At 34.3% G+C, this 22,198-nt stretch overlaps 3 protein-coding genes across 4 annotated transcripts; all 3 read right to left on the reverse strand.

The window, feature by feature from the left end:
• Positions 1-2,152: 2,152 nt before the first annotated feature.
• On the reverse strand, positions 2,153-4,701 carry LOC111411762. 2 transcript variants are annotated; one of them, XM_023042361.1, is made up of 5 exons: positions 4,480-4,701; positions 4,102-4,329; positions 3,835-4,008; positions 3,613-3,719; positions 2,153-3,189 (listed from the first exon to the last, which is right to left on the reverse strand). In XM_023042361.1, the coding sequence occupies exons 1-5, from the start codon at positions 4,660-4,662 to the stop codon at positions 2,388-2,390; spliced, it is 1,494 nt and encodes a 497-aa protein (XP_022898129.1). In that variant the 5' UTR covers positions 4,663-4,701; the 3' UTR covers positions 2,153-2,387. The 2 variants fall into 2 exon arrangements, with proteins under 2 accessions (XP_022898129.1, XP_022898128.1); XM_023042360.1 differs by having other exon boundaries at positions 2,153-3,192; positions 4,480-4,699.
• A 12,827-nt stretch (positions 4,702-17,528) lies between these two features.
• On the reverse strand, positions 17,529-18,380 carry LOC111412504 (protein FAR1-RELATED SEQUENCE 2-like). The gene is made up of 2 exons (XM_023043444.1): positions 17,682-18,380; positions 17,529-17,606 (listed from the first exon to the last, which is right to left on the reverse strand). Exons 1-2 carry the CDS (start codon positions 18,378-18,380, stop codon positions 17,529-17,531), a joined length of 777 nt encoding a protein of 258 aa, XP_022899212.1.
• A 138-nt stretch (positions 18,381-18,518) lies between these two features.
• LOC111412505 (protein FAR1-RELATED SEQUENCE 5-like) lies at positions 18,519-20,284 on the reverse strand. The gene is made up of 5 exons (XM_023043445.1): positions 20,264-20,284; positions 19,924-19,942; positions 18,993-19,840; positions 18,715-18,906; positions 18,519-18,563 (listed from the first exon to the last, which is right to left on the reverse strand). The coding sequence occupies exons 1-5, from the start codon at positions 20,282-20,284 to the stop codon at positions 18,519-18,521; spliced, it is 1,125 nt and encodes a 374-aa protein (XP_022899213.1).
• Positions 20,285-22,198: the final 1,914 nt, after the last annotated feature.

Here is a 22,198-nt window from a genome sequence, read left to right on the forward strand (position 1 = left end):
AATTATGTCCACATGAGTTAGCATTCATCACATCAAGCAAATTACAATATAACTTTTTGTCCTTCGATAAGAATTTGAGACAATCACGATCGCTATACCCAACAGAAGAGGGCTACATTTGAATCAGTAAAAGACTAGTTGGAAAAGTATGCTGCACGCATTATCCGATGATCTTCTCTAGTTCATTCTCAAAACATATGTGAAGGTGGTTTGCTGAAATGTTTTGACGATTAATAAGCTTCAAAAAATTCTATGCAATGATTCATCATAATATATCTACCCCCTAATTGCGTAATAGAATGGAGACGGAACATCATTTAAGTACAATCTTTTTAGTTTTGTTAAATTGATGTAGTTGCAAATTAGAAAGATAAAAGTACTGTTAAATTTAGTTTATATCATTTTCATGAAAATAATAACACTGTGTAATTATGACGCGGGATGTTATGTGAGAATTATAGGAGAAGGGGATAAGGTAAAGAAGAAGAGAGGAGGGGAAAAGAGAGAAGAAGAGGGGAAGAGGAAGATAGAAATTGGGGGAGAGAAATCAATTTATTTCATTTATTCAAAGTTGCTTTATTACAATGTAAAAGAGCCCTTTATATAGGGTTTGAAATATTCTAACTTAAGAAGGAGAATATCTAATAAAAGAAATTAAATTAAACCTAATTATATTTCATAAAATACGACTTAAAATTAGAAGCTAAACATAATAATAGTCCCTCTAATATTGCATCGTTTCTCCCAGGCTGAGAGAACTCAACTCCGGCGAGATAGACTGGTACCTCATACTCCAAGGAGGTCGATCTTTTGTCTTCATTAAATGCTCATACTGGACCTTGGACAACAACAACTTGTTGAACTCACACCAAGGAGGCTGATCTTTCTTAAGAACCAAGTACCTGATCATTTGACATCAACTAGATTTGCAAAGCATCCCCAAGAACATGATGTAACCAAGGGGGACGATTTCTTTGTCTAACCAAATAGCGATACGGACTTCAAAAAGCAACAACTTATGCAATTCATCCATAAAGTCTTCAAATGATTGTTCATAATGAGTAGTACAAGGATCTAGTAAGGTAAAGTGGTCTGCGAAAACAAGTGAGTGCAACAATGGTTGCTCGAATGTACCCTGGTAAGGAAACAATTCTGCTGTATTGAAAACAAAATTCTCATTTAAGTATGATGGCCAATCAAACAGTTGAAGTTCAAGTGAGAACTTCAATCTTTTCTTTACATGTGTGAGAAAAGTGTTTCAACGAACAATGACATCAGATAATGTGGTAAGTCAAGAAGCATCACAAAGTGGAGGTAGAACCCTATCAAAGTCAACATCAAAATCATGCAACAAATTAGGCAAAATCAACTTTGGCACATAATTGAGGATAGGTGGACTGTTTGACTCAGGTTATAACACTATAGATAATTTCTCATCCTCGCTATCGGAATATTCAATTGGCTCAACAATGAAAACTTCATTATCTTTCTCAAAAGGAATACAACTACACTCGAGAAGTGATTGTTTGGACTGAGATGACATTCCTAGCTTATGACATACTTGGCGAAGATAAAAGAACATCGATTTAATACAAAACTCAAAAAATGCTCTAAATCAAAACAATTTTGTACAAAATTAAATGCCTGTTCAATTGAGCGTGAGTTAATAGAATCATTCTTAAGTAGAGAATGACAACATAGAGGACACTCTTACAGTAAATTCCTGAAACTTATTGATAGCAATAATCCACTCATCTATAAAAAGAACATTATTTCTATCAAGAGAAAAAAAAAATTGATGATTTTGAAAAAGCTGACAAGTCCCTTTTCAACTCTGTCTTCTTCGATATGGATGGCAATGGTGGGGAAGGTGGCACTGGCTAATTCTGCAGAGTTTTGGGGTGACTACTTATTTGTAGGCACTATCCAATTTTTATGTTGCCAATTACTTGTTTCACCTATGCATAAAAGCTAAGTAGTTTTGATTCTTTAGAACCTTTTAGAGTATGTTTTCTACATCATACATTAATGTAAAATTCAACGTTCAAGATTTACGTTGTAGAAACATTAGGTTCAACGTAAGCCATATAAAAGTGAACAATACTAGCATTTGGTTTCTCAAACTCCACAAACTTTCGCCTTAGGCGTGGTACGAAAAGAATAGAGAGTTATATTGAACTTAAAAAGTCATAATCAAAACATTAATCCCAATCAGATTGAAGCTCCTCCCAACTATTAGTTTGAACCAAAGGAAAAGAGCAGTTCTATTCCCAAATGATGGAAAGCCCAAAAACATGTAGAACATATAAGGGATTATCACTAGATACTTACACTTATCCCTATAAAGCAAATTCTCTATTTTCAACTTTCATTTGTAGATCTTAAAATCAGCTATATGTTGCATTTGGAGTTGAAAAATCACCGACGGGCAACAAGTATTGATAAGGCATTGTTGATTCCATCTTTACGCTTTCACTAGAATCTTGATGAGATAACGAATTCATAGGATCTGAGTAGAGGCCAAACAGCACTGGATTCTCAAATGTATCATGATTTACTTGTATATCTGTGCTTTGATAGTCTATATCCAACTGATTCGCAAATGATGCATTGATTGGATTGACATCCAATGGCTCAATCAATGGACACATCAATTTCACACTTGTGAAAAATGCTCCTTCATTAGAGCCTACGAATTGATGGTCTCCTAGCAAATGGTTCTCAATTTCATTTAGGACACTCGTATTTAGACTAAATACCCCAACATCTTCCGCTGACATAGAATTCAGTGGACTAAAAACATAATTGGCTTGTGATTCATCCCAAGCAACATTTTCTCCTTCATTGCAAACTCTTTGTCTTTCATTCAGAAATCTATAGTTTCTTGCTTTTTCATCCGAAGAAATTAGTTTTATAGGTGACCTTGTCATTATTTCAAAATCCTCAATCTTGCCAGTGATGGAAGGAGCACGATGTGTTTGATGAGAATACTGCATTCTAGGATCAAATTCTGATTGATATCCATTCAAAGTGAAAAAAGATTGTGAACATCCATAGACAACCGAGTCAAAATATGGGGACTCCTGGCTAGGGAAGGGCTTCTGGCTTAATGAGAATAATCGTTGATCACATTGCAAAAGCTTCTCGTAGTGTTTATCGAGCATCCCCGGAGCAAAACTCACATAATGTCTCCTTGTAAAAAATAAAGGCAAAAGCAAGAGAAATCATCCATTAAGAACATAAATATGATTTATGAAGTTAAATTTTGACTACTTGAAAAATCTTTATACATAATATAGTTATTATTTGTGACACAAACAAATCAATAGAACACGAAAATGCAAAAAAAAGGTAAAGAAATGGACTAATAGTTATAACTGAAGTATTGCGGCAAATGATTCAAACAAATTTCCCTCTTTTAATTGCAGTGATGTTGAACACAAACTTACACTTTCTTGCCATCGAATATGCGGACTATTTTCTTTGAAAATCAGAAATTACAAGAATTTACTTAAAACATTTCAGTTCATTTCTTGGAAGATCAGAAAAAAGGAATGAACAAATAAAGCTAAACAACTTAAACTTCTCAAATTATAAAAAAACGTTGGATACCTGAAAATGGAAGCTTGACCACCGGTAAAATCCAATGTTTGGTGCCAAAGAGTATGCTTGCGCGGTTGGGGATTGGTTTCTCCGAAGAACAAAGGTGGTTTGTTCAACTGCATTCAATTTGCAGTAGCATTTAGCTGATTATCAACTAATAATTCTTTGATTTTTCTAACTTCTTTGATATCTTTGAAAGCGAGAAAATAGATTAATGCAAAAGGGATTTACCTCAATCTGGAGAATTCCTGATACGTTATCACGGATAATGGCTCTAATTGCAGTAATATCAGACCATTGTATCTCAATCTTGCTCTTCAGTGCCCCACCCAACACTTCCCAGACCATTTTGTGTTTTGCATAGTATAACTTGGCTGTCAAATCGCCTTCATGCTCAGAAATCCACTGCTCACATTCCAAATACGTTAAGAAAATGCGATTCTAGCCAAGTTTCAAGAAATTATTTTGAATAAAAATCATTGTACAAGAGCTATATACCTGCCAATTTCCAATTCTAAGTAAAATTGCAGGGAAGTTCGTAGCCTTTAATTTCTCCGAACATTTTGTTTTAGGACTATGTTGTCCCAATCTGGGATTGCTCTCTGATGAACAATCTTCTTTCCTCCATTGGGATAACTTCATCTCCAACAAATTCATAAAAGATGGCGTCTTGCGCAGTTTCAAACCAAGAGGACTTGAATCTTCACATGAATCTACATCTCCTTCCTGCGAAATTTAACAATTAACTTGAAATAAGGGCACAATCAAATTGAAAATGGGCTAAATATTTGCAAAAGCAAAACAATAGCTAGAAACAAACATCAAATAGCGGAGACTAGAAATGAATAACAAGGCATGTAAAAAATTAGGGAGAACCTGCGGAGTAAATTCAGGTGAAAGCCTCATTCTCTTGGAAATGGAGCATTGTTCAAAACCCAGAATTCCAGAGTCTTCTTCATCATTTTCTTGATTTACAAAGTCTACCAGAGGATAATTTTGGAATTCTTCAGTGGAGAATTCTACACAATTCTCATTCCAAAATGCAATTCCCTCGACCATTTTGGCTTCGAATGTTTGTTTCTTCAATGCAATTTTCTCAAGTTTTTGCTTTGGGTATATATAAGAGAGATTTGGCAGAATCTTAAAAGTAGTTTGAATTAAAAAAAATGGACTCTTTTTTTATGTGGGACCCTCACCTAATCACAAAACCTCTTAGAATATTCATTTGTGGGACATATTTTCATTTGGCGGCTACACGAGACTGTAACAAACCTCTGGATTTCTGGTTGTTGAGAGAGGTAAATTTTTCCAGTGTGCAAAAACAGAGTAAATATTAGGAAGAATTGCAATACTGGTCCCTCAACTTATTGATCATGAGAGAATTTTATCACTGATATATGTTTCTTTTGCAGCATAGTCCCCAACCTGTGTTTTGGTGCCATCTGTCCAGGTAGTCCGCGATAAATTCTATCCATTTAACAAATTTTCAACTGTTAAGAATCAAATTTTAACTAAAAAGCTATTTTGTCTTTATTTTGAATTAAATAAATAGAAAAGGGAAAAGAAAAAGAAAAAGGAAAAAGGAAAAAATATTCCTATAGCTTCACCAACCTCAAACAGTCAAAGTGTCAAACCCCACTATCTACATGGAATGGGGCAAAAAAATGCATTTTAATACTCAAGAATTAAAGAATAGAGTTTGCAAGAAAATTCTTAATTTCTACTCAAGAACACACTTAAATATTGGATAGAGAGCAAATGAACTCTCCCCCTATTTAAACTGTCACCTACTACAAATGAGCAACGAAAATTAGCTTATGTTTGGTTCAGCTAAAAAATTAATAAAATTTTAAATTAAAGTTTATAAATAACACATTTGATAGGAATCACAACTTTTCAATCACATATACCACCAGCTTTTGTCAAAATCTAGTAAAAACTACCTTTTATTTAAATCGAACTAGGGCTTAATTGATCCAACAGTTAAGAAAACCTCTCTAAGACATTCTATCATATCTACGATAGTTACATATTCGTAGGGTTTCTTAAAATATATTGAAAAGAAAATACGACATTGACATTGTAAGTTTTAATATTAATGAGCTTTTTCCTGAAATCACCATGAAGAATATATTTAAAATTTATAGGCCCTGTTTGAGCCTCATTATTTTCTCATTAAAATGAAAAATTTGATCTTTATCCATCACATCAAACCACCATATTTGACTTTTTATGATTTTATCTCTTATGTGGAGTCCATAACGATTATATTTTTCATTCTCATTTTTACAATAATGTGGCTCAAATGGGGACATAGTAGAAGTTATCAAATAATTTGGAGCATTAAATTAACAAAGTTAATATAAATTTTCACACGCACCCAAAAAAAAAAAACCTTCTACTTCCACAATTAATTTCATAATTCCTCATTCTAAACTTTGTAAAGTTTGTATAATAGCTATTTCCTCTTTCATTTTGAAGGTAATTATAAAGCAATTGAATTTTATATTGCGGCGGCTTTGAAGTGATTGATTTGAAAAAACTGGTGACACATGATTGAAGTGCAACCCCATGATATGACACATGATCATTGGATGTCATTTTCACAAATTGTCTTTTTACTGTTTATAGTCCATTATGCAGAAATGGACAAAAATTTGATATCCACAGCTGATGTGATACATATACATCGACAATTTTTTTTTTTTTTTCCTTGCTAAATCGATACCACATCAATTGTGAATATTATAAGCTTCTATCATTATGGATAGGAGATCACTTCTAATCTCCTTCATAATACTTTTCATTTAAAGATTAGTAACACTTCCCAAATATGCTCGATTTGTAGAAAAGAGACGTATATTATCAAAAAAACGTAAAATTTATAATAATTCTTCTATTTTTGGAGTTGTTTGCACAGAGGAAATAAAAGATAGCAACAAAGAGAACAAGTCAAACAATAATTGGGGAAGCATTCCAATAAATTCTCTCTATTTAGTCAAAAAAAAACCTCTTCATAGAGAAATTTAGGCTATTTTTTTTGTCCTCAAACTTACAATTTTTCTGTAAACATGAAGTTTTAAAATATTTTGACGCCAATTCTTTCTTAGCCTATCACATTTTCTATATGTATTTGTCAATTCACAAAGTAATTAATTATAAAATATTGTAAAATTGAAGTTATTTGTATGAGTAAAATAAAGTGCAAATGAAAGAAAAGGTGGTGGGTAGAGAAAATCTATTCATATATAAAAAGGGTATTTTACCATGTGAGGATTTCAAGGAGTATTGGATACCAAATCTTTGTGTTTGGAATGGATAATGTTTAGGTCTTGAGGCTTGATGCTCACGAGTGATCCTTTTCTCTCTATTCTAATACTTTCAAAAGTGATGGATGATGTGTTTTTGACTAATGATGCATATAATATATAGATATGATTATATTTGGCACTACCCATAATTGAAAGGGATTGTTTTCAAGTCTAGATCCAGAAATAAAAATAAATCATCTCGGTGGAAAGATAAGGAGTTGCGACAGCAGAGTATTAGAGATTGCTGATCATCTTCTTGTTTTTAATTGTATATTATGAGTCTCAAGAATTTCAGAATCTTCGATGGGAAAAAGAAAAAAAAAATTATCCATTACTAATACCCTCTCGCTATAAAAGGAAAGAACGAGTATTATATTGATTTATATTCTTTGCATTTTTTCTTGGTGGAAGTGTGAAGAGCATGGTCCCATTTACTTTATAATTGCGAACAAGATTAGCACAACCCCAATCAAGACAAACATGTTCCCTTTTTCTCCACATCCATCGTTCATTTTTGAATTTTAGGATATTATTCGTATCTATTGTTCTCATCTCTATGTTTAATAGACTATCCTATCAATTAAATAATTTTAAAGTGTCTATTTGTTGTAGTGTGACCCAAATTCTTAGGGTTTTAGGAGTGGTAGTTGGGTTGATCTTAGAGATATCAAGTTATGGAACGGGTGCAAAATACACCGCATTTTTGTTAGCTGGATGCTCAAGTGAAACCATCAAATTGGAGCAGAGAGTTGTCGCCCACTTCTCGCCTGCATGTTGCTCGACGCCGCTCGAGAGAGGTCTTTCCCGACTTTCTCGCGTTTTGGACTCATTCATCTACAACTAGGTTTTTTGGCTTCTCTATAAATACATAATGTCATCCATTCTATTAAAAGGGAATTTTCATGAGTTTGAGAGAACCAACAACATCTTAAGATCTTAGATTCAATTAAGAGTATTGAGTTTTGATGTTGTAAACACATTCCTATTGTTTGTAGTTAATCTTCTCCTTCTCTATCCGTGGTTTTTTTCCGAATTGGATTTCCACGTAAATTTCTATGTTATTTACTTTTCTGTTTTATTTTATTATAAATTTGATTGAAAAGACAGTCAAGAAAACATAGAGATGAGGACAACATATTTGGGCTCATTGGCGTAATAGAGAACTAGTTGCCTTCTTGATATCCATGACATATTGAACTTGGAAAGAAACTGAACACCCACAAGGCCTTGACGGCCTTAAAAGGAAGGGCCGCATCGGGATAATAGACAATGAGCAGTCCAACTAGAATCCCAATGTCTGGAAGTAGTAGGGAATAACAAAGCTTGTCGTGTTGGAGTCTGATGTAACTCTTGACAACATTTCTTCGAGTATCTTGTATTTATATCAATAAGATCCGTTAAATATCTGTACTACTCTATTAATCACATGACTTGTCTGACATAATTTCTTATCATCGTATCATGACATTCTTCCATGAGAAGAAAAGGACCCCATAATCTAGATTTTTTTGCATGAGAAGAAAATAATCTCACAATCTAGATGAATCACGCTCATAATCCTTGTAGGGTCCTACAAGCTTGATTACTTTCCGTCATATGGAGTATCATTTCCAAATGGGAATTGGCATTTGGCCTAAATTTTATCCATTAACATGTGTCATTCATAACTCTATTCTCCTAGTGGTTGTGTATCTAATTGCAAATCTACTCATCTCACAGATAAATCTAACTCGTGGGTCCTACTTTTATATGATTTCATTTCACTTTTTTTCCTCCTCTCATCATATCATAATTAATGTAATCATAAATTACTTCCTTTTTCTTCTCTTGTCATCATCATTAAAGCAAATATAAGTTAATCTTAACTTAGAAGATCACGTGTCAACATTTATTAAATTAATCTTTCTTTAGAAGAACAAGAGAGGATGAAATCTTAGTGGACCCTTTTTAATGGAATAATTTAAGCCATGGAAGATTGGATTAGGGATTTCTTTCAAATTCGAAGTCTACAAAAAATAATGTAGACAATGAAAATGCTTGGAAGGTTATCTCATTTTCAAAAGAAGATGCAAATCATGGTTTTTGTCTAATCTTATTTGATGTGGAGTGCATCGATAAAGAAGTTGATCATTAGATGACGAACCTAAAATTAATAGTCAAATAATATGGCATATATGAATGGTATTCGTCTCTTTTTATCATCTTTGAGTTTTTGAATTAAATATGATTGAATAAGATTGAAGAATAAAGGTACATATATGAGATATTTATATGTTATCATGTATGTTTGACCTGTTCGGTCGAAGTTCATTATTGATTAAAACAGAAAATATTATGAACTTTATTATAACTCATCAAATGGAGAATGATGATTATAAGTTCTTATAGTAAATTTTTTGGTCTAACAAGGTACAAATTTTTTGTCTTGGAGGGATAAATTTTGTTCAAATGACATATGGCCTTATTTTTAATTTATTTTTTCAATAGTCAAAATCTCTGCCTAATTAAAACTTTAGTTTTCTTTATTTGTTCATAACTTTCTTGGACTGGTGACACCAACCCACTAACGTCCACTTTAAGACCAAATTTTATAAAGAAGTGTGACAAAATGAAGCATTTTAAGGTCCCTACTTCTGGAAACATGGATGTAAATACTAGATGGCGTCAGGAAGTTAAAGTGTCCATGAAAGATGAACTTGATAGCATGTTTGATACTAACTACAGAGTATGACTGGACAGTATAATGTATAAAAATTTAATATATTTGTTACTGTAAATCGAATATAACTGAATAATCTATAATCTATAAAAAGTGGGACACGTGGAAAACTATGTGATTTCTCATTTTGTATTTACATTGTTTTATGATCAATTATACGCTATCAATTCAATTTACTTCCAAAACAAAATAATGGTAAAAAAATAATTATCATTTATGTTTTATTTTTTTTAAGATCAACTAAGTGAGTGGAAGCTCCATTTTGCAAGTTGTCAGTATCACAAATGAATAAGATAATTAACTTGATTGGAAATACTTATATTTACCCCTTTTTTATTTATATTTATGCCCACTTGAAGAAATTTTAACATCGTAAACATTCCCTTATTTATTTATTATTATTATTATTATTATTTTATTATTTTTTTTGGGTTACTTACATTGTTTGATCAAGAATGGAATATAAAGTTTTGGTCATTTGAAAATGTTCTATCAAAACTTACAAAAACATGATTCGTGTCTTCACAAACTTGTGTATGTGAAACACCAAAAAATCGACCGTGCTCTCTTATTCTTTTGTTGTCAATATTATCTACTATGTGATTATAACATGTCAATTATAATTTGTTGAGGCACTTTATGCAATTAAGTGAAAAATCTTAATTTCCTCAACTAAAAATTAGGAGATAATAATGAGGGATGGACATGGAATATTGTCATGACCAGTTAAAAAGAGTTTTGATGTATTAAAATTCTTAAAAATTAGGAGATCATAATAAAGATAGATGCATGGGGCTAGCCAATTTTTCATTTACGAAGTTTCTCTCTATTTACGATGTGAGATCACTCGAAAAATAATCTTAACCTCTTTTTGTAGGTAATCAGGCTGCAGAAGTGATTGGTACCACATTGCTTGACTAAAGAAATTGAAGAGTTGTGAGGAATAATTTCAATATATTCTTGATTTCAATAATTAAAAAAAAAAACCACCACCACCCCAAAGAAGATGAACAAGAGAAGAAGAATCATAGTGGTAGGGAAAGGCTCTAGGGTGTAGGTGTTCTATAAGAATAGCTACGTAGAATTCTCCGTGAATTCTTACACTATTTTATAAAACATTGGCAAGAATTCACTAGATCCCCCTCTCAAAGTTATAGTGAAGTGTCAAAATTTTAGTGAAGTACAATTAAAAAGACAATATCACGGAAAAACAAATTTGAACTTGTTAATGATACGAGTCTAGAAAACTTAGGCCTTGAATATATAACGATTAAATATCATGAGACGGCTAGACTCCCATTTATATAACACAATATTAACAACTTACCTAGCTAAAATCATTTATTAGTGAAAAGTAAACATAGTTATCCAACAAACCGTCCGATATATTTGTGTAATCATGTCCAATCTCACATGTACAAATAGTATTGAATATGAAATAATCAGAAATAATTTAGTTATTTAAATGACAAAGTATAAAACATTAATCACTACATGCAAGATCCAATCTCTTTACATAATCATTGGAAGTCCTTAGGATAAATTGCACCATTTTGTCCCCAACCTTTATGCATAGTAGCAATCATGTCTCTATTTTTTTTTTCCATGCCCAATATTTCACAATGTTTTGAAAATCGGATTGGACCTGCTGATTCAACCGAAAAAATTGAGAACCAATCTCAAATCAGATCCAGACATAACATATTAACCTAAAATGAAAAGGCTGGTAAGTAACCCATTGAGCCAACCGTTTTAACCAAAAATTGAAAAATCGATCACGATTTTTACCGATTACTCAAGCCCCGTTTGGTACCCATTTTTTTCAAAATGCATTTTTCTCTCTCTTCTTTTCAACCACACATTCTTCATTAAAATAATATTACACGTAAATAAAAAACTTTTCCTTATTTTTCAACCATACATTTCCCATCAATTTACTATTCCAAAATGTATTTTTACATAAAAATGACTCCCAAACACCATCTAAAGTTTTTTTCAAAAAAAAAAAATAATAATAATAACAACAACAACAACAACAACAACAACTTCATTAATGGGCTCAAGCTTGGCAATCCCAATTTTGCCTTCCTTCCAATGCAAGTATTGCTTTTCAAAGAAAAGAGTCAAATAATGTTTTCCTCAACTTCCAATATGGGATAAGTTTTGTAACATTTTGCAATTTATATATTTAATAATTGTTCACCTCCTTCTTTCTATTAAACAAATTTTAGGCCCCAAATCAAAAATAAATTCAATTTGAACAAAGCAAAATATTTTAAACATATTACTGGTTAGTTTTTTTATTTAAAAATAAATTATAGGATAATAAATCTAATTGACAAATATTGATTTATATTTAGTGTGAATTAGTAATACTAAAATTTAAAAAATTGTTGTTGTTATAATATTTTATAGTTTGTTGGAGTATTTATTTATTTAATTTTGATATCCGGTTCGACCCCGAGTCAACCTCGATTCAACAATTTGACCTTTGACCCTTTTTCTTTTTCAAGTAGATGTCTAGATCGATTTTTAAAACATTAATATTTCATTAATTAGTAGAATTCTTACATCTTCATGGATTCCATTTATTATTCAATATCTGACTCATGTGGGCTGCTCGTGTTTTTCAAGCAAAGGGCATGTATTCTCTCTTTTCAATTTTTCTTTTTTCTTTTGTAAAATTGAAGCTAAGGGTAAATCTGGTTTGTTAACAAAATGAAGAAAGTTGGGGATGTAAATGATACTTTTTAAAGGTTGAAGACAAAGTGCAACACGTGTGACAGGTTGGAGACCTTTGTTGCTATATTCTCAATTATTATTTTATTTTGGGATAATTGCAACAGAGGCTCTAAACCTTTCAAACATTAGCAGACTTTTTTCAAATCTTTAATTTGTTGCAACCGTCACACCTAACCTTTTCAAATGTTGCAGGTGAAGCCCCAATAAATGGAAAACATCCAGTTTACCGTTAGTTGACCAAAAAATTGAGTTTGACTATATTTTTAATACTTTTATAAAGGGCAAAATAGTAACTTTCTATTTACCAAATTGAATAATTACATTAATTAATTAAATTTAAAAAAAAAAAAAAGGGAGGGAAACTGTATTTTCTTCCTCCCATCCCTAATTGAGCCAAAGTTTTTTGGCTGTTTTTGCTTACTGGGTTTTGCCATGAATCCAAATAAAATTGAAGTGGATGTGTTTAGCAAAATGGGTCCACTACCTCCCCACCATGAATAGCTCAATCTCAGCCTTCCACTAACGATGACAATGTCATCAGCAACAAGATGCCGAATCCCCCCTAATCTGCGATTAGCCTCGAAACTCTAATTCACTGGATCTTGCTGCAATTGATGGTGTTAGGAGACATTAGCGCTGCACATTAGCCGGGTTGCTACGCCCGACGAGATCCGAGCGGTGACTCCTGATGACCTGCTGGCCAGCTAGAGATTAGTTTGGAAGGACCAGAACGAGGATACCACCTACTTGACTGTGTTGAAGCGTACCCAGGACTAGCTCACTATCAATATGGCTCACTCGGCCTCGGCTGTCTCCATTACTGGTAACAGCTGCTTTCTCTGTTCCAATCAGTCAAAGGAATTTGCCTTGCTCAACAATGAAAGATAAGAATTGCTCATTCTTGTTGCACAAAGGGTAAAGGAAATCCCAATCTAGATGGTGAGTCAATGGAATAAAAGCTGCAAGTGACTGGAATGGAGGTGGCGATTGAGTTTTGGCTGCGATGGTTCTTTTGGTTTTCCCCCCTTTTTTTCATTTTTAATTTAATTAATTAATGTAATTATTTAATTTGGTATATAAAAAGTTACAATTTTGCCCTTTATAAAAGTATTAAAAATGTGATCAAACTCAATTTTTTACTAACGGTAAAACGGATGTTTTACCATCCATTGGGCTTCACCTAAAACCTTTAAAAAGGTTAGGGGTGACGGTTGCAACAAATCAAAGATTTAAGGAAAGTCTGCTAGTGTTTAAAAGGTTTGGGGCCTTTGTTGCAATTATCCCTTTTATTTTTTTGTCAACGAAAAGGAAAACAAATCAAAACTGCCACTTTTGTTAGAATATGAACCTTTTTCTTCTGTTGTACAAATAGGGTTGGGCAAAACTCAACCCAAACCACTCAACTCGACCGACATAATCTAAAGAGGAAATTACACAACTCCAGACATTTCAAGTCCACAGTGCAAAAATAGGGTGCCAAGGTTTTTTAATCAAAACTCAGGTATTATAAAATTAATCCACCACACCCCTACCCAACTTTAATCGTCCTCTTATTTTCTTCTCAATCGCGGTACATGGCCAGATTGTATCCAGATGAAATCCCGGCTGATGTGGCAAAAAAATGAAAAAAAGAGAAGGACAAAATAAGGGCTGAAAAGTAAAAAAGAGAAGGACAATTTAAAGACTGATTGTGCAGCCCCTTTTGACCAATTCTCCTGCCCATTTCCCCCATTTCACCTCCCACCGTCCACTCCTTTTTGCCCCAATTACTCTTCAATTTTTCTCCGACTAAATAGTAGGTTTCACCCAAGGAACTCGACTCTTTCCATCAATGGTTTTCGCCTCCACTCCGATTGTTCCTCCATCCATCATTTCACAGCCAGAATGACTATCTATAACCGGTAGCAAAGTCAGCACTAGAGTTCCGTCTCTCACTGCAATTTCAATTTTTAGGCTTTGCACAGGTAGAAAAACCAACTTTGAAGCATAAACGTATGTGTTCAAAAAAATTTTGTAGAATCATTAGTTGAAACACCAAAATTTTCCATTTTCCAAGATTCTCCTGTATGTGTGCTAATTCATCTATGTTAGAAGACTTTTCTTGAATTTTATAGTTTAAGGGGAGAAAGAAATGGCATGTGTGTGCTGATTCCTAACTTCCAAATGTTGCAAACTTGGGATATAAAACATTTAATAGTGCCATTTATGGTTAGTTTTATTTTTTATCAAGAGACAAATAGTGTAATAGTTGAAAACGTGAGTCCTATCATCACAAGAAAATAACGTCAGTGATTATTTAGCATAATTATTCAATAACGATTGTGTGTATGGACCGTGTTTTAACTGTTAGTAGACTGCGGCAAATGCCGAGGATGGCTACTTGGGGTATAGAGTATGTCGTTGAAGGTTGACAATATTAGCTAACATGTACGCTATTATTGATCATCATATATGAAGCATATATTATCTTGACTTTACTCTTTATTTTCGCATTGAACTTGTATCGGTAGTTTTCTATGGTGGTATCAGAATGGGAAATTGTGGGGGTTGTATTTGTGGGTTGATCGCTGCACAAAATTAATAGCCAAGCTGATCATCTCTTATAGCTCTAACAGATGGCTGACTTGTAGCCTTATTCTTCCCTATTTTTGGGGACTTGAGTGATCATCTAACTCATAAATGGTAATTTTTCATATCTTTCTCAGAGCTTCCATGGAACCCAAATCGATGAGTGTAACTTGACATAGATATTGATTTGAAGAAAAGGAGCTTAAATCTGTACTGAAAATTGACAGTCTTTACTAGGTTCTGGATGTGGTTTGCATTTCTAGTAAAGAAAGAAGCTTTCCATGGTGGCATTTTCTGCTAGTATACTATAAATTACAAGTTGGTGTCTCTTGTCACGTCTATTTTTGTCACTATCAATGTATTTGATTGCATTTTTTGTTATCGCTCATTTTGAGTTTAGTTATACTAATTCTATAATTTATTCTCATCTCAGAATGGTTGGAAGAAATTCTGGAATTTGTCATAGTTGTAGATCTAAAAGCCACTTCTTTGCCGAATGCCCAAAGAAACGCCGATGTCCATCATGCAAGCATGGATTCGAGAAGTGCTTCGTCGTAAAAAAGGAGACTGTCAATAGAGGTCGTTTATTTCTTTGCTGAAGTGCCAATTGTGGTTTTCGGGGATGGGTTGTCAAAGAAAAGTCAAGCGATCAATCCTCTAGCGGCACGAATGCCTCAGTTAATGATGCGACAAATGAAAGAGTAGACGATATATCACGCATGTTCCAATCTCTCATTCGCCTCAATGATGAAGTAGACCTACGGATTTGAATGAACGTGACGATATGCAAGGCAGAAGACAGTGCAGAGTCGAATGCACGGGGGAAGGGGTCGGCTTGATTAGTAGTTATGAGTCGAATGAGTTATTACATGCACTTTTGTACGTGTAGGATTATTATGACTGAATCTACTTAAACTATTCGAATGTCAATGGGTACATTGCATATTTTGTAGCCTTGCATGTATTCAAAATTTACTTATAAGTTAAACCACTGCTACTTAAAACTAATTATAAGGCTGGACTCTATATGGATCTACTTATAATTGCTCCTTTTCACGTACTTTTTCAAAATTTACTTATACGTTAAACAATCGCAACTTAAAACTGATTTGTATAACTCTATTTATTAATAAGTTAAATACTTTATTAGTTATTTATTTATATACTTTAGAAAATTTAACTATAGAGGAATGTTTGGCAATTTATAAGTACAGTTTTATCCAAATATACATCTTTAAAATCAGTGCACTTGTAATTAAAACTTAATTATCACTTATAAGCCAAAAAAAAAAAGAAAAAAAAATTTGAGCTAAGACAAATGATCTCTGGTTGCAGTGGATGACGACGAAATACATGTTAGCAGCTTCTTTGGGTGATCTAGGTGCAGTGTGGATCATTCGGCAAGCTATCGTAGAGGGGATAACAAAGTAGTCGTGGTATTGATTATTTTACACAAATGATACAAAACATATTAATAAGTTATTGAGAAACAGTTTAGTCCTCCTTAAAGCATCAAGCAAGCTTTGAGAAGAAATAGAATAATGGAAATGGGGAAAATCAAGACCGACCTTTTGACATGGATTTTACTTGTATTACAGAATAAAACTTGTCCCATCTATTCTTTTTTTTTTTCAATATGGGATGTGATTAAATAATTACAGGTAATGTCACTCTCTGACAAATTGCAAGAACTTAATTCGATTAGGCGAAACCTTCCCTAGAACCCAGAATCATTGCCAGAATTCTGTTGAATAAAGCAATAAATCAATCACAAGACTGGTAGATGTCTTAGGGACATATTAAATCACTATTACTTGCTTAGCACATGACAAACAAAATCACATACAAGTTCAAGTCTTTCCATCTCACGCACATAATTTACACAAAAACGTTTAACTCCATCTGTTCTTTTTCGGTGTTTGGTTGCTATGATTACATTTCATACTTGGAAAAACCGTCAAAATCTCCTTCTATTGGTGAATCTGAATAGCAAACACCCAAAAAATGATTAAGCTGACACCATTCTGTCCATAAACTTCTACCAAGTAATGGAAATATAAACATGTTATTACACTATTCTAGTGGTTCAGGAAATTTAATTAGAGTCAGATAATTGATTGAAATGAACTATTTCGTCCAAAACTTCATACAGTGGCATCCATTGTCGTAGACAATGCAAGTTTTAACCCCTCAAAAAAACCTTGGCATCAACCTTCAAAAAAATAGTTGGAAGCCCAAACCTTTATCATTATGGCATTGCATGACCCTCACTTGCCTGAGCCACCTTGTCAAGTAAATGCGAAAAGTAGTATGGCATTGCTTGACCTACAATACATTGAGAAAATTGTTAGCTGCATTCATGAAAGAAATATACATCGGAAGTTGAAATGTCATACTTTGTTCTTACCTTGTGAACTATACATAATGTTTGTTGATGAAGGAGGGACAAAATTTGAAGACGGCAGCACACTTGAAAGGGAGAATGATGTCGTGATGGAATATTGTGTTAAGGGGAATGTCACCAGCCTGGGGTACGATAAATATGAGGTCGGTGTCTACACGGAATGTTGTTGTGTTTGAGCATGCTAAATGTCGACCACACTCTCAGCCGTATCCCTTTGCCTCGTGCTTGGTCGCTTTCCTTTGTTTGGTGCTGAGCTTCCCTAAATATGCATAGGATGTGATCAATATTAATTATTAGAGACATTTGAATTTTATAGTCCAGACTTTGAACATACCTTGCCTTTCTTCGAACTCGACTCCAACAGACCTTTTCTTCGAAGTTTCTTGGGGGACCCTTTTGTGTGTGACGCTACTGGATCACGTATAGTCACGCTATCATGATGTTGAAAATCAGTGCATTGGTCCATATGGTCAAAAGAATGTTTGGATATAGCATTGCTTCCTGTACCTGACTTTTTAGACATCATGAGGTCTTGACGCTGAAGTTTTATCCATTCCATAATCACACATGCTCGACCCTCATCGTTTGCTGCGAGGTCCGCTACTTCTTCAAAAGCACGGCACATGTCGCCGTACCTCAACTGCTTAGGAGTACTAACCAAACCGTCGTAATTGACTGCGACTCTAGTGTGTGCTCTGCTAACGTCTTTCCTCCACCTTCGCAGTATGTACCTCTCAGGAAGTAATGTGACGTCACAACGAATCGGTACTGCAATAGCATGCCTACAAATTATCCCCCTAAACTCGAACAAATGGTAGCTGCAAATAATATCACAATTTTGTCTATCAAATGAGACAACGAATGTTTTCTTCCTCTTTATCCCGCCGCCCATAACGTCCTGCCGAACCTCATACATCGTCCCTGAGGGTCCCTCCGAAGTAGAGATGAGGTCGCAGTAAACATTTCCCGTAAACTCAGCCAGAGCCTCATTGAATTTATAAATAGTGTAAACTGATTGAAACTGCTGCTCCATTTCATAATTGTGGCACACGGTAATGTTTGCGCAAATGATTTGAAATCAGCTTGGAACTCATTCTTAACTTTACTGCGCAATGCTCGCTCATACTGATTGACAAATTGCTTTAATGACGTCTTCGAATGCACATACTCATCAAAGAATGCATTCATACTCTCGCTTCTCTGTGTCGTTGATACCCTGCCCAGAAACTAGTCTTCAGAAAACAAGAAACCCAACGAGCTTTGTTTGCATACAGTCCGGATAACCAATCGTTCTCATGCAAGACGTACGCATCAAACATCGCGGCCCAACCTTCTTCGAACTCCTAGACAAACTATGAATCGTATACCAATCCGTGTATCCGTCCAAATATTGATGCCTTGTTTTTGTGGTGTCCAAACTTCTCAGACAACTTTTTCAGAATGTGCCACAAACACCATCTATGTCTTGTGTTCGGGAAAACTATCTGAATTGCATTTTGCATTGCCCTGTCCTGATTATCCCCTGCGGTGCTTGTCCATGCACACACTGGAGCCATGTTCTAGACAACCACACAAAAGTTTTTGTATCTTCATTCGATACCAATCCACCCAACAATGTGGATTGTCCGTGATGATTAACACCAACAAAAGAGGCGAACGACATGTCATACTTGTTTGTCAAGTAAGTGATATCAAATGTAACAACATCGCCGAATTCTTTATACGCTTGCCTATAGCGATTATCTGCCCAAAATATGTTCTTCAATCGGGAATCATTGTCCAAATCCATACTAAAGAAAAAGCCTGAGCACCGTGCTTGCATTTTTGAAAAGTATGTTTGTATTGCGACGACGTCCACTTCCCCAAGTCTTAATCGTCTCACTTTTTCAATGTAATTTCGGCAATCCTTTTCCACGCAACTCATGTTCTCATAACTACCTGCTTCGACAACAGCTGAATTGTAACTTTTATGCAATGGAATTCCTGCAAAATCATTGACTTGTAGCTTGCGCTTTACGTGTGCACTCAATTCTCTATTGCAGTGAAATAACCTGGACTTCGAATGGCTAGTTTCATGATTATGGTCAAGGTTGACAGTATTAAGTCTCCAAACACCATAAATATCTACAGAAGCAGAGATTCTCACTTTACAACCCATCTGTATTGTTGGTTGCGGCTTCGAAGATCCATCAATATTTTCATTTCCTCGACCTTCTCGACCACATGTCACTGTCACATATCTCAACTCTACATCGTCTCCCCTTTTCGAATTTCTTTTTTTAACCGAAAAACCAACAGCATAGGCATATTTCTTGTACATGTCAAACATATCTTTCAAATTTTTAAACTCCATACCCACGTCCGGCACTATCAAACAATCTCCTAATGAGGTTTCACCTTCCACTATGTTAGCGGAGTCCATACAATTCTCATGGTCAGATGCCGCCAAAACACCATCATCTTCACCTTGCACTTCATCCATAATTTCTTCCCCTGTAATATGATAAGATATCACATGTTCAGTAATCCACAATAACACTATTATAAGGTTATTCTCAATCACATTTTTCACTCACACAGAGTGCCTTTGCTTGTCTAATAATTTCAATATAATGGCAATCTATTACATAGCTCATTTGATACATTAACCAGTGTTTAAAATGGTCCGTAATAAACTAAATAAAATTGAAAACAGGGTAACAGTATGTGATTGCTACATGCAGACTCGTAATAATGTTGCACAATTTCTTTTGTGATCCCCATTTTAGACCATCTTCTGAATCGAAACTCCAGAAAGTGACCATACTAATTGACACAACCATCATCAATCACATGGAAAGATTGGACAAAAAGCTATAAGATTATAGTTTTTTTGCAAATAGAGTTCACATAAGTTGGCTTCTATCATGAGCTTACCAGAAGAAGCTGGGTATTCATTGGTGTAACATAAAGCTATAACAGAAGGACGTGATTTGGTAACACACACTATTCAATCTAATAATTTCAATATAATGGCAAACTATTACATAGCTCATTTGATACATTAACCAGTGTTTAAAATGGTCCATAATAAACTAAATAAAATTGCCCACAAGCCCAGTTCAGTTATAAGGTTGCAAAGCTTTAGAATGATAAATAATTAAACCTTATTGGTCCTAAAATTGTTAAATATTTTCCCAAACTATTGACCATTCACGTCATTCCCACTACCGGGCGAATTTGGAAGAGTTATTGCATATTAATTGAATATTCAATGTCGTTTGTCTGGTTAAATTGGTGCACATTAATGTCAACCCCACAAGCCATAATGGCAATAAAAGACCCTACTAATTAAAGAAGTGAAACTGAAGAAACTTACTAATTAACTGTTGGAAAACATAGACACAATGGCTCGCTCCGATGGCGAAGACAAAGAAATCGGGTTTCGACTAATTCTTCAGTTGGCTGGCCGGATTTCTGAACGGGACGATATCGACGTCGGCCTTTGCAATGGGACAAAGATTGTTTGCTTGGAACAAAGACTGATTGAACCGGTTTGTAAACATATGTGTTCTTCTCGGCTTTGTTGCTCAAAACGGAAGAAGATAACGTCGAATGACTGTTGCTCAAATTGGTGTAAATGGTCAAAATAATTAATTCAGAAGTTTTCTCTCTCCTACGTGCACAGCTTCCCTTTTCCCTTTTGACTGAAAATTATTTTCTTCTCTCTCATTATCCCCTACTTTTCTGCCCCCCCTCTATTCCAAACAACGGGAAATATCGTCAGACCATCGCAACGGCAGTAATGAGCGACGATACCCCACTGCAGAGAGTCTTGATTTGAGACACTGGATCTGCAGCGAGACATTTCTCTTCACCCTATCACTTTGTCGCGCGATGATGGTTCCCCTTCGCGCGACCCTCACCTCGACGGTGTTCGATAACATTCAACCCGATGCGCTGGAAGACGGTTTCTTCCCATGCGACTTTCATCCTCATTGACGATATTCTGGTGTTGGGGGATCTGATTTGTTGGCTTTTATCCTCATCGATCGATGGTCCAATTCTAGTGTTGTGGGGTACTAACGATTTTGGATTTGATTTGTTAGTAGTGTTTAGATGGTTGTGCTGTTGGCTGCGGTGGTAAAGTGGTGGTCGTGGCGATGGTTTTTGCTTCCTTTTTAGATCTATTTAGCATAGTCGTCGCTGTCATCATGGTGAAGATTGTGATTTTTGGTCATAACAGTTTTGTTTTGTTTGAGATGATTGGGGTGGTGTTGGTGTTGGTGGCAGTGCTGCTGGAAGCAATGGTGTTTGTGACCAAATGTTCGTGTGGAGGTGTTTGTGACCAAGTTTTTTTGTTAATTTGTAATCAACTATTTAATTGTGACTTAAACATTCGATAATTTGTAATTTATACTAACTTTACCAACTAACTTAAACATTCGATAACTTATTCGATAATTGTGACTTAAACATTCGATAAACCAACTAACTTTATAATTTATAATTGACAAATCAACTGTGACCTATTAAATTTTTGATTTGTGACAAAATGAAATCAAATGTAATCTATAAATTTTTTGATGTGTGACCATAAAATAATATGTGACTAGTTAATTTGATAATATGTGACTAATAAACTAGGACGTACTTGTGACTATTAATTGTATAATTGTAGCCTTAATAGATTTAATTAATAAAATATATTTAATTATTTATTTATCTCCTTAGTTTTGAATTTTGAAACTTAAAATCTGAAAATTGAATTGGCACAGAGTTAATACCAGTATTGGGAATTTTCTCGTAATCTAAATCGATTTGTCTTGGTTGATTTTTAAATTCAATTAGGTTGGGTTAGATTAAAAAATC

Source organism: Olea europaea, chromosome 16 (assembly GCF_002742605.1).
Source record: "Olea europaea var. sylvestris chromosome 16, O_europaea_v1, whole genome shotgun sequence".
NCBI lineage: Eukaryota > Viridiplantae > Streptophyta > Magnoliopsida > Lamiales > Oleaceae > Olea > Olea europaea.